The 13416-nt window shown below is 39.7% G+C and overlaps 1 protein-coding gene across 3 annotated transcripts in view; it reads right to left on the minus strand.

The window, feature by feature from the left end:
- NUDT5 (nudix hydrolase 5) overlaps positions 1 to 13416 on the minus strand; it is a 22011-nt gene that overhangs the window by 4485 nt on the left and 4110 nt on the right. For all 3 annotated transcript variants that reach the window (XM_006906965.3, XM_025043421.1, XM_015585630.2), the window contains exons 2-5: positions 6522 to 6629; positions 5280 to 5347; positions 1910 to 1959; positions 856 to 963 (exon numbers count right to left, since the gene is read on the minus strand). In XM_006906965.3, coding sequence (XP_006907027.1) covers positions 856 to 963; positions 1910 to 1959; positions 5280 to 5347; positions 6522 to 6584 — 289 coding nt within the window. In that variant the 5' untranslated portion in view covers positions 6585 to 6629. The remainder of the gene's footprint in view (positions 1 to 855; positions 964 to 1909; positions 1960 to 5279; positions 5348 to 6521; positions 6630 to 13416) is intronic.

Raw genomic sequence — 13416 nt, forward strand, 5'->3', positions numbered from 1 at the left:
TAAGATGGGGCCAGCGTCACCTATCTTGCCTTCCTCTCTCTGAACAATATTAAGGCCCAGGATGAAGATCACATCTGAGGCAGAAGAACAGAGAGGACAGAAATGAAGGCTGGGGGACTTTAGGCGACTCCCATGATCACTGTGAGGAGTAGGTACAGAGTCCAAGTGGGAGGAGGACACTAGCAGCTCTGAGTCTTTTTCCTGAAAGGAAAAAGTGAGAGATATAGGCTATTCAGTTAAAATTCTCAATTCGGTGAAATGGCAAGTAATGAGAAAGTTGTTAATTATGTTACCATGGGACGGACTTTAAAAATACAAAACTTAAATCCTTAATGATAAATGGGATCCAATCTCTTCTGATGGGAACAACTCGATTAAGTCCTATAATAATATATTACATAAATTCTAGGTAGTTTAACTTACTGTGCAACTGAAAAAATATTCTGGTGGAAATTAAGAATTTCCTTGGCCTGTATACATACGGGAGGGTCAAGAGATCTTTTCCATTCATAGTGTTTGGAGTTAAGAGTCTGGCCTAGTTATTAGTGTAAATTTGTCAGAGGCAGATCGCTAGTGATAGAAGATGAAATAAGAGGTTGGAAAGGATGTCGCAAAGAGGAGGGCAGGTGGCTTGGAAAAGCGAGTTGTGACCCCACGCTTTGCATCGCCTCCGTGGGCGACTATCACTAGTGTGGCTGGAGGTGCCGCACTGCAGAAATGTGTTTTTTGAACTTAAAAGCCAACGGCTAGATAAAAAGGTGTCAAATGTCTACGTCCTGCGGTTCTCAGGCTCTGCCCTGGCCCAGCCCAGCAAATCCCAGGAAGCAGTTCTGCTCCCTGTGTGTCACGACTTACCCGCAGGGAATTCCAGGCAGTAGCCTCCCATGGGTGGTCGGAACTGTTTCACCAGAACGATACATTCATAATGCAGAGTTCTCTGCAGCACTGGGATAACTGTCACACCTGTCGCCAGGAAATAAGATGGAGACGTCTAATGAAAGGTGAGTCATGCCAGCAATCTGTTTACAGCCACCCAACTAAAACCCCGTATTTTAAGAAACACTGCATCCGAAATCTACCTTATGTTTGCCATTGCAACAGGAAGTTAAAAGCTACAGTATTAGTAGTTAATTTGGAAGTCATTCTCACTTATAATGTCATTAAAGGACTTACGTTCTTTATAAATCACATAAGTTCCAACTTACTTGGCCTTAAAACAAAAACCCCAGTGGGTTCTAGAAAAAGTAAACCACCCAGAGGAGCACTTGCCCCCACCCCCTTGCTAGCAGGGAAAAACAGCTGTGGCAGCTACTCTGCTTCCAGTCAAAGACAGAAGGGGGGAAAAAAAAAAAAAAAAGGGAAAACAAGAAAGACCTATTGCCCAACTTCCCCGAGACCAGAGGTGAGTTTCAAGATTGTTTCTGGGACCTTTGCAGTCCAAGCATTCATGCCTGGAAGAAAAGTGAACTGAATGAATAGTTGTTCTGATTCCATTCCCTCATCAACGTATAAAAGCAAGTGATTGAGAGCATACAGGAGTGCAAATAAGTCTTCCAAACTACAGGCTCTCACCTAGGTCCTTTGAACAGAATACAAAGGATTTCTACAAGTCTTAACATATCTAGATACAGTATGTGGCTTCAAATTATACCCATTCATGTGTGGCTATGAATACATCTTCCCCTCAAAAACACGGTTGAGAGCTTAGATAACAGGAGCCGAAGTTATTTATAAAGAAGGCTTGATTTAGTTACATAGCATTGCAAAAACGAATCCTAGATTTGAAGATAAAAGATCACAACTGAAGGTAACTTCTCTGAGGTGCCGGTTACAGTAAAATCCTGCACCTAGCAGACCGCAGCAGTGTGTGGGAACTTCCCTTAGGAAGTTAGGAGGTTTGCACTCATACCGTCAGCCGACTGTCCTTTCCTGGTTGTACGCTTCACAGTTTCCCAAGTTCTGTTCAGGCAGAGAAGAAAAAACAAAATCAGCGCCATAAAAAATGGTCTTAGGTTCTGAGTGTAACAGCCAGAACTTTACAAACGCAAAGCATGCAGTGGTACTAATGACAATAGTCAACAAGGCCACAGCTCATTGTGCTGTCCCACAGCTTCTGGAAATTACCAAAAACCTGCTGCCTGACATCTGGCCCTACCGGTGCTGTCCCTTCAGCTGCCTTAAAGATAAGTTCCGAATCTATTCCTGGAAATACTCCAGTTTGGATCATACATCTCCATGGGAGCAGCGCAGCCGGCGGTCACAGCTTCCAGGCTGTTAAGCAGCGTATGCACAGTAAGCTCCTACGCACGTGCCAAAGGGTCCTCTGCAGGATGAGAACTAGTGACACAGTTATTTGCACAACTTAGATGTTAAGATCTGGGACCTAAAGTGCACAATTGAAGAAAGCAGGACCTTTCCGTTTATTAACCAAGGAATTCTTAAATTGAGAATGCTCTACTTTGCCTGTGTGAAATCTAAGGGGAAACTGTCCCTAGAGGAAAAACGAGGTGAGTAACCGCAGGTTCCTGCTCCCTCTTTATGGCCTTATTCCTGATGAGCTATGTGTTTCAGGGGGACACTGTACTGAAAATCCAGTTAGTGAACCAGTTAAGTTTCCAGGGGGAATGGGCCGTATGAGGGAAATTCTCCCTTCACTCTCTCATTCTTTAAATAGAAAAAAACAGTGGTAAGTAAGATACGAGAGTGAAGAAACAAATAACTTTGGACCTAAGCCATCTGGGGACAGGGATAAGAAAGGTGTGAACACCCGACTCCCTGCAGTAACAGCGAGTAGAAGATGTACTATGTGGGGGATCTCACATACCTTTTATCTGGTTGTTAAGGTTTGGATCTTGCCACATTTCCGTTAAAATTTTTTTCAGATATTTAGTTTTTTTAAAAAAAAAAAAACTTTCTGTAAGATGTAAATACTTCAGTGTTGTACCCAAAACTTTACAGGGCAGATAGGTCAAAAGGAACCTATGGAAACCAAACAGACTACTGTGACAGCTCACAGCGGCCCAACATTCGTCAGCAGCGAGAAGCCAACCAACAAGCAGTTCTGCTAAGTCAGTAATACAGATCGCAAGGGACAAACACCTTTTGATATAGCTCCCTCTGCTGCCTCTTAAGGTTAGTCCTAAAGACTGAAGATGACAGTGCTGGGAAAAGCACTGACGGTCCCATCCCAAACACACTAGGAATAAGGGAAACAAAAAGAGTATCATTACAGTGGTTAATATGAGGTCAATAAGCAGTACTGAGCCATCAATTATGCAATAAAATAGAAAAGAATTTGTAAGAAATACTAGAACAAGAATGCCTAATGGGAGTGCCAGTCATCTTAAGCGGACTCAAGAGAGGTACGTCGGATCGAGTCAGAAGATCTCAGTCTCCACTTGCCTACTAGGAAACCCCAGAGCCACAACCTCCTTGAGACTGTTTTCTCCTTTGTAAACTGGGGAAGGAAGAATATGTTATCGCACAAGCCTCATTCAGCTTTAGAATTCTGATTCCGGTTATCCTATTTTTTTTAGTCTGTTACAGGAAAGCCTGTCGTGCTTTCTTCCCTCTCATCAAGAGGTAGGAAGGGCCACAAGAGGTGACTTCAGTTCTGTCCTGAATGTCAGTAAAGAGGCATAATGCCAGCCTATTTTTACACTTCTAAAATTAATTCCATATCCTCTTCCATGAATAAGACGGTGGAACAAAAGATTGTCTAGCTGCGATTTTATCTTTATGTACATGCTTTTATATCAGGTAAGTCAGCCTACTGTAAAGTATAGAGCTTCATTCTTCCAAACTTGACATTCTGTATGAAATGCTAATGCTTCACGTAAGGCCCCTCTGGAGGCTGTGAGGAAGACAAGGTGAACGTGCTGTAAGTAGGTCATATAAGCATGGCAGTTTGGTAGGCCTTCGAACCTGCTCCCAAACTACCGAAGCAGACTCTCCGTGGCTGAGACCTAGTGAATGTTTTCAAAATGATCCCCGAATGGTTCTGATGCACGTCCCTGATTATGATGCTGGAAGGAATAGGAGTGAAGAGATGGTGGTCAAAACCAGCACGTGCTCCTAAGACTAACTAGTGTTAAGGGTTTTATTTTGTGTTTTAAACAACTTTCTAGGGAGGAGAACCAAATGAGATCTCCATAGATTGGGTTGTAATTTCTGTCTACATTTTCAGAAATATACATTTGAACATATTGTGTTCCTAAGGCTTGGGCCTTGCCACGTTTCTGAATCCCCTACTTAGTTCATATTTAGTTCTATACATCAGACTCACTTTAAATAAAAGCTACATTTTCATATTTTCTCATTCTGTTTTATTCCTTTTTATATTTTACTAAGTAAATGCTTAATCTATCTTAACACATTTTTTCCCTGATAGTTAATATAAAAAAATTACTAAACAGAAAATCTGGAAAATAAAATGAAAAAGGTTAATCACATAGCTGCCATTAATATTTTGCTACAGTTTTCCTTACAGCCTTTTCTTACACATTATTTGGCAGAGTTTAAAAAGCATATATACAATTTCCTATTTTGTTATCAATTTATTAACTTTTCTCATAATGCTAGGTTGTCTTCATAATCTGCTTTGTAGATGGCCGCATAGATTTTACCAAATGAATATACCATACCAATTTTTTCACTATTTAAAAAATGGGTTGCTTTCAACTTATTTGTCTTTTTAAGTTATGATGAACATTTTTCATGCATAAATCTCATTCCAAATAGTTTTCTTAGCACAGTCTCAGAACTCATGGTGACCTGGCCCCAAATCCCCACTCCCACCATTTCTTTATGGTAATTGATACATATTGTGAAATGCTTTACAAAACTTTTTTTTCCATTATACATTTCCATGAGCAAGGTGTAAGCATGTAACTTTTACCTCAAATCCGGCAATGCTTCCTCTTTAATTCTTCTAATTTAGAGATTAGAATTAGTTTAACTAAAAGGAAGCAACCTGTTAATCGTTTTGCTGCTTTTGCAGTTTAAATTAGGCTTGTCCCAAAAGTTTTAGTTTCATAATCTACTTGGGCAGAATGGTGTTAAAATAGATTTCTGACTAGTTACCGTAACAAATTTACAACATAATTTTATACAGAGATTGTAAGTGATCCAAACATTCTAACAATGGGAAAACAGCTAAATTAGATTCTTTAATTAAGACAGAGAGTTTACAATGAGGAAACCATCAAAGTTATGCCAAACACTAAATAGAGACCCTGAAAACCCAAATACTGAACATTTTACAAAAGAAAATAGTTTACCTTGTTTTACCAGTAGGATCCATGTAAGTTGCTTTTTCAAGCTTCACCCAGTTTCCTTCTGCAATTAACTAAAAGATCAGATAATAAGTTGGGAAACTTTCAAACTGAGTTGTTTTCCATTTAGGTTTTTTTTTTTTTTTCCTTCACATTTTCTCTATGTGGCCTTCCCAGTTATCATGATTCCCTTATAATATTTCACATCCAAGTTTTCAGTGAGATTCTTACAACTTTTCCTGAAGGGTGGGCCTGCTTGTTTGGAGTTTTGGAAGTAGTACTGAGAGATGAAAAGAAATGATAGTCGAAAGCTCTACGGGGTGTGGTGGGGGAGAAGACTAGGGGTAACTGGAAGGGAGCACAGAGGAGCGAGGGGTTGTTTGGGCCACTCATCTTCTGGCCTCTGATCTGGGTGCTGGTCACATAAGTGTGTGTGTGTGTGTGTGTGTTTAGTGTGTAAAATCATCAGCTGCATTTCAGTGACTACACAACAAAGCTGACTTTGGGGAAACCATTTTACGCAAGTTTCCTACCAAATCTGTGAGGCACCCCAGCATCATTCCGAGTTTAGGTTATCAGGGCTAACTTACCCACAGCAAGTGTCGCTGTGAACATAAAGCAGTAGATGCTGCTGACTATCCTATCTTTCCCTTCTTACCAGCAGCAACCTAATTATTACCAGCAGATCTATTCACAGGTAACATGGAAAGATCTTTAAATCAAAAAGAATCGCAGAAAAGTGTCAAGGTCAGAGTTTCAAGATGAAGGATTTAAAATGTATCCATTGCAATGGTTCCTACAGGAAGAGACTTTTTGGGTAACATACAAGACATACATTAGTTCTGGAATTTAGACTACAACTAAGAACTTAGGTTTTTATTGTCCGTACACATATTGAGACCATAAACAGCTAATTAAACACCTAAGTATAAAATGCCTCAGCCCTAAAACTCACATGATTCATTCTTCTACCCGGGAAAATGTTTACTAAAAATAGTAATTTTTATATCAACAGCCAAAATTCCCTTTAAAAACAGTCTCAATTTCTCTAATACACATAATAGGGCTACACCACTGCTCCCACTAGGAGCAAAATGTCCAAGTCCTAAAAAAAGGGAGCAAACAATGTTTAAAAACTGTCTTTAAGAATTAAAAACAATCATTTGAAACAACCAATAGTCTGTATACAGTTCTTTGAAACTCAGTTTTATGTGGGGAAGGAGAAAGGAAGTGAAAAACAATTTATACCTCCTCTGAAATAATAAACTGTTTGGTATTTTGAGAAGAATCCGCTGGTTCTTGGTTTTCCATTTTCAAGCTAGTTAGTATTTATAGTCTTCAGGCAAGAAGTTCTCACTGTAAGATAATGAGATTTGTTTAGGCAACATTTATTTTTCTGAATTATACATTTGTTCTTAGGCCACTGGTCAAAACACTTAGATGGTAAAACACTAATCTGTCATCAAAGCTGCTGTTCTGTGAAGATCTGGGAGAACTGTCCCAGGTGGAAGAGGAAGCACACGGCCTAGAAACTTCCAGGGAAGAACTCAGCCATCCCAGTGTCCAGCCCTCGGCAGCCGCATTGCTCCTGTGCTCATCCTAGGACCTTAGATACATTCGTAGCTTTTCTGACTCCACATTTTAAAAACTTTCCAAGGGGAAACAGTACAAAGATTGTATACCACGTCCCATGCCGCCCCCAAACTGTGGTCCCTTATCAGCCTTTTACAACTTCAAGAGTATTGTGGGCTGGCTGTTTCTATCATCCATTTATATATATAAATACATATATATATTTACATAATATATATATTTTTACTTGTAAATTGATATGCCATTTTAATAATTTTAAAATGATTGTTAGTGGCATCAAATACATTCACGTTATGGTGGCTCCTTTACTTCCAAGGTCTATTTAACACGTACAGGGCGGCAGTTGTGCATAATTAGCACTAAGAGCAGCTCCTTCCCATTTGCGGTTTCTGCTCATCTCTCTTGGCCAAGTGCCTCATTTTTGTGCTCTGGATGTCTGAACATCCTCTTCCTACCCTCAAAGTTGATTGATCATCTGGATGCATACAGAATTATGGGCTGAAAATAATTTTCTATCAGAAATTGGGAGGTGATGCTCAGTTGTCTTGCTTCTGGTGTTGCTGTTGAGAGGACTGAAGCCATTCTGATTCCTGATCTGTTTTCTCAGTGACTTGTTTCCTTCCTCTGGAAACTCGTCACTATCCACATCTTCCTGTTGATGTCATTATGTTGGGTGCTCAAGTGGGACCTTTCGATCTGGAAACTTCAGACTGTGCTTCTTTATGGGGAGCTTTCCTAGAAACACTTCACTGATCTCATCTTCTCTTTCAGGAACCAATATTTTAGCAGTTGGGCTTCCTGAATTGATCTTGCCTGGTTTCTTTCATTCCTGTTTCCCATTTCCTTGTTAATCTACATTTCTCAGTGGCTGTTCTAGCCCTTCACTGCTCTTACCTTCCGTTCCACAGCTCCCTAACCTACCCCACCTCTCAGGTTTAGCTCCTGGGAAAATACAGACCATCAAGCAAGATTACCTCTTACCAACAGCCTTAGAGGAAAAACTGGCTTTGCTGTTTCTTCTGGGACCTAATGTGATAATTAAACTACCCATCACATCTTCTATTTTTATCCCAGATCACAAGTTTCCCCCATCTGAAAACACGACCAGCAGAACAGTCAACCTTCTCACAACCCTGTTCTCTCCTCCAGCCTTGCCGGACTTCTTGAAAGGACAGATGATTTGAGTAACATACAAGACATACATTAGGACTGTGATCTTTACTCAACCCATCACAGTTTCTCCCCTGACTGCATCATTACCAAGCTAGAAACAGAAGTATCTCCAATCCTTTACTCTTTCCTAACTATAACTTACCCGTTACAAGTCCTAAAATCCCACCTTTAACATTTCTCTAAAATTGTCCTATCCCCACCATCTCTGCTCCCATTTGGGATGAAATGATTTCCAAAACTATCTCCTAGACGCTAGATTTTTCTTTACATTGTCCAACTTTCAACATTGCTCACTGTTACGCTGTTATAAAAACGCCCTAAGGTCACTGCTAAATAATGATAGAAAGAATAAAGTGAACGTGGCTGGATAAGTCTACAGCGCCATTCTATTCCTAGCAATCAGGTTAGTGTGGGGCCTGCTTAGGCTTGTTCTGAAGAATAATATTCGACTAAGTTAGTTAAACTCAGTTTCAAAATTATCTTGGCACGAAGTTCAATGATTCACACCGCCTGATTTCAAAGCGTACTATAAAAACCACAGTAATTAAGGGGGTGTGGGTACTGGTACTAGCACAGGGAGACACAGACCTTGACAAGGTAGAACTGAGCATCAAGACCTAAACCCATAGGTTTATGGTCAGTTGATTTTCAATAAGAGTGCCAAGACAATTCAGTGAGAGAAAGAATAGTCTTTTCAACAAATCGTTCTGAGACAGATACATAAGAATGAAAATAAATCTCTACCTATGCCATATATAAAAATTAACTCAAAATGGGTCAAAGATAATAGTAAGAGCTAAAACTATAAAACTCTTTGAAGAAAATAGTAGGTGTAAATCTTCATGATGCAGGATTAGGCAGTAGTCTCTTAGATATGATAGCTAAAGCACAAGTCACCAAAAAAAAAAAAAAAAAAAGATAGATTAATTGGACTTCATCAAAACTAAAAACTTTTGTGCTTCAAAAGATACCACCAAGATAATAAAAAGACAACTTATAGAATGGAAAAAAGTTTGCAAATCTGACAGATTTGTACCTGAAATATGTAAAAAGCTCATATAACACAATAATTAAAAGACAACCTAATTGAAAATAGGGAAAGGATCTGAACAGATATTTCCCCAAAGATCTACAAATGGCCAATAAGCACATGAAAATGTGCTCAGCATCACTGGCCAGCAGGGAAAGGCAAATCAAAACCACAATGAAATAGATACTTCACCCCCACTAACAAGGATTATAATAAAACACAGAATAACAAGTGTTGGTGAGGATGTGGAGAAGCTGGCACCCTCAGACACTGCTGGCAGGATGTAAAAGTGAGCAGCCACTTTCAAAAACAGTGGTGATTTCTCAAAAGGTTAACCATAGAATTCCCATATGACCCAGGAATTTCACTCCTAGGTTTAACACTGAGAGAAATGAAACATATGCTCACACAAAAATTTGTAAAGTTCATGGAAGTTTATTCCTAATAGCCCCAAAGTAGAAGCAACCTAAATGTCTATCAGTCGATGAATGGGTAAATAAAATGTGGTATATACATGCAATGGAAACTTATTCAGTGTAAAAGGAATAGTTTCGAGGCATGCTACATGAATGAACCTTGAAAACATGCTAAGTTAAGAAGCCATACACAAAAGGCCAAACATTACATGACTGCATTTACATGAAATATCCAGAACAGACCCATGGATACAGAAAGCAGATTAATGGTCGCCAAGGGACTGAGGGAAGGACTGCTTATGAGTATGGGGTTTCTTTTTGATGAAAATGTTGTGGAATTAAATAGTGATTGTGGCACAATCTTCTGAAAATACTAGAACCTCTGAATTTTACAGTTTAAGGTGAATTATGGGATACGAATTACATCTCAATAACCACCACCACCTCTGCAGCCTTAAAATCCCTAACAGGCAAAGTCCAGGACAGTGGGGTTGCTGAAGGTCATCGTGGGTCCAGAGACTGACAAAGCCAGACGAGGTCAGGGAGGCCTGCCTTGGACTTGGAGGGCCAGTGACATGCAGCACTGCTCTGCCAGGTAACCACTTAGCTGTCTTCCAGGTGTTATCTTTCCTGGTGCTCAATACATATTTCTGTTGTAAAATTAAAGGTATTTATTTTATTAAAATGTTATCAACATTATTGCTTGCAAATTATGGGCAAACCTAAGAATTCAATTTCCAATATGGACTTTGGCAAAGAAGCAAAATTTGAGGCCTCAGGTAAGAAAAGATGACTATATGCCAAAGAAATAAAAACCACTTAATGAGGATGAGGGAAAGATATGTATATACATCTTGACACTCACTTAAACCATTTAGAAGTATGCAAAGCTATACTAATATAAAATTAATATTAAAATAAATTAATAATATAAATATTAAAACTAGTATTGAAATAAAGTAAATAAACTTAATATTAAAACCAAGTAGCAACTGGGTATCCTAGGTAACCTGGCTAAAGCAGCTTGTGGCAGAAAGCGCCACTGAAAGTGACAGACTGTCCTGGATGCAGGAGGACCTTTGTTCTGTCCGCTGCACCCAGGACAGTCTGTCACTTTCAGTGGCGCTGACTTTCAGTGGAGGAGCTGACTTTCTGGTGGAGAGAAAGGGAGAAAAAGTGAGGAGCAACATATGCAATTTATGGCAGGTGACCTAAGTTTCATGGAGAAAGATTAAGGGAAAGAAGAGTGTAGAAGATGGGGGGGTGGTGTGTAATCTATAGAGCGATCAGGAAAGGCCTCTTTGACTTAGTGACATCTGATCAGAGGCTTGACAGTAATAAGCTCTGAACAGATATTTAGAGACACATATTTAGCTTATTGACCACATTTATATAGCATTAGAAAACAGGCGTTATTCCTTTGAAAGTACCCCAGAGAATAATTTACTAAGTAAACTATTAACTGGCACTGGTTTACATTAGACCAATAATTTACATAATTAGAGTCAAAGTAAAATGCTGACACAGATAAAAACCAACCAAAGGTTGGCTGTTTGTCTTCACCTGCATGCTCCACACCCAAAAAAACTTTATCTAGAATTTTACCTTCCAGATTTCCTCCAGTTTTGATTCTAACACGAGAAAATAACTAAGGCAACCACGCAACCCCATTTACCACACAACATAATCTGTCTAGAATGGTACAGAATGCTTGAAGTGTTGTTTTTTTTTTTACCTCCTTTTAAAAAGTAACATGCTGACCCCAATTAACTTTTCTGTACATACCTAAACTTAAAAGCAGAGAACTGTAGTGAGCAAAAGTATAAGTACCACCAGAAGATACTGAAGGAACAACTAGATAATCTCTTGATATTCTCTCCAAAGAAGGTTCTTGGTCTGGATTCCCAGAAAGTGTAGACAAAAGGGCCAGTAACGCCTAACTTAGAGGAGCACAGAGGTCCTTCCTCCGCCCCCATGTATCTTGAGGGGCAGAGGGGCAACTAATTTCTTTGGATTTACATAAAACTTTAAGGCTTTTAAGTTATCTGCTAGATCCCCCTCCTCCCCCCGGGTTTATATCTTTATAGCATCCCTCAGATCTTCCAAGGGATTGTTGATGGCCCAAAAGATAAAAAGCACCATTCTGAAGACTGGTTCTTCCTCTGCTCATTTAACCAAGTTAGCTTAAAACTCAGAACTCAGCCTTCTATTAAAAGGTGGAGCCTGGGTCAGTAAACGTTAAGCTATAAACAGTTGTTTCGAACAGATCATATTAAAAATATTTAGCTAGAATGTTAGAAAGCTAAAAGGCAAAAAACAAGTTACAGGTATAAATTACAGAAAGCAAAAAAGTGGCACAGGGCTAGGCCTCTCTAGGGTGATTTCTTGTAATGCAGTTAGCCCCAAGGGAAAACAGTACTGTGAAGCAATCTATTGACAGTATAAATAACGAAAAATGTGATTAAAGAGTGATTTCAAAAGTATATTCTGTACTGTGTGGTTCCCAAAATGTTCAGGATTATAAAAGCACCTCAAAACTACCGAAACGAAAAAGAATATTGTTTTAAGCACTGTTTCCAAAAAAAAAAAGCTAATTAGTTCTGTTTGGGGGCCAGTCACTGCAAGGAACATGCTGCCGAATGAAATAAAGGAGGTTTCCGTTCCATGCTGCACGTGACTGTACATGTCTCCATTACTGTGAAAAAACTTTCCTCAACTGACTTGATGCTATTTCAAGATTTAAAAAGTTTAATTTGAATTTTATCTACTTCATTAGCCAGAATTTAAGGTTATCTACATTTTGCTGCTAATGTTATACTTAAAAAAACAATCCATGTACATAATGTTGAGTGCTGTACTGTTTAAATTATCATATGCCATTTTAACTGTTCGGTTTTGACACTGCAGGTCTGGTATGTCAGATGTATGGTTTTTCCAGGGCATAGAAAATGTCACAGGATTTAGAATTCTTGTAGAGTGGCAGGCAGGAGTCTCTAGCTTTGTGAGCATGGGCAGTTTAAATGTTTGAGTATGTACTAAGTGCAATTCCAGCCCTTGGGGACCTTGTAGTTTAGCAAATAACCAGAAGGCCAAATGCCTGCTATCGACATAATGCAATACCAGAGTGGTTTAAATGAGGGGCAAATCACACCCACTTGGGAGGCATGGAAAATTGCAAAAAAATTTAAAAGGCAGTTTGATATTAACATAAAATTCACAGAACAAAAAGGCAGGGGAAGCGTTCCAAGTAGAAGGAATCACATGAACAAAAGCAGAGGCATTATCTGGGGGAAGGGTTGAAGAACTCCAGGATAGTCTGGCAAACCCTGGGGTTCTCGAGCTTTTCCTCCACACACCCATCAATCAAAGAAAACAACCAAAGCAAATCTCACATATAATGGATGCTGTTAACATTTGCAAACATCTCCAAGGATTGGGCTGAATGCCTGCTCTTTCCCCCAACTTACAGGCAAATAAAGCACTCAACAACCTGTTAAACAAAAAATTTTAACTTCCATGGCTCAAGTCAAGGATATTGGGCCATTGCTAGCAGAAAAAGACCAGTCTTGGGGGATAGAATCTAAGCCACCTCCAGCATGGCTAGGTAGGAAAGACAAGTCCCTTGTCCCTTGGAGCTTTGCAATCGCTTTTACAAATTCGGTGTCGGGCAGGGGCGGTGGGGGGGTGGAGATTCAGAAAGGCTTTACATTAGCTATAGACAAAGAGGATGCAAGAAGGTGAAGAGGGGCTAGTTCCGGGATGGGTAGCAGAGTCCACAAGGAAGAAGCGTTGGCTGCTGTGGATTAGCTGTGGGTAAGACACTGAGACATTCACGTGCAAATAAGCAGGGGCTCCTAGGGCTCAATGGCGCCTGCCTGTTCTCTTTTGGATAATCACGGAAATAGCCACCAGGAAATTCAACCTGAATTCC

This window comes from Pteropus alecto, unplaced genomic scaffold, assembly GCF_000325575.1.
Source record: "Pteropus alecto unplaced genomic scaffold, ASM32557v1 scaffold11, whole genome shotgun sequence".
Classification (NCBI taxonomy): domain Eukaryota; kingdom Metazoa; phylum Chordata; class Mammalia; order Chiroptera; family Pteropodidae; genus Pteropus; species Pteropus alecto.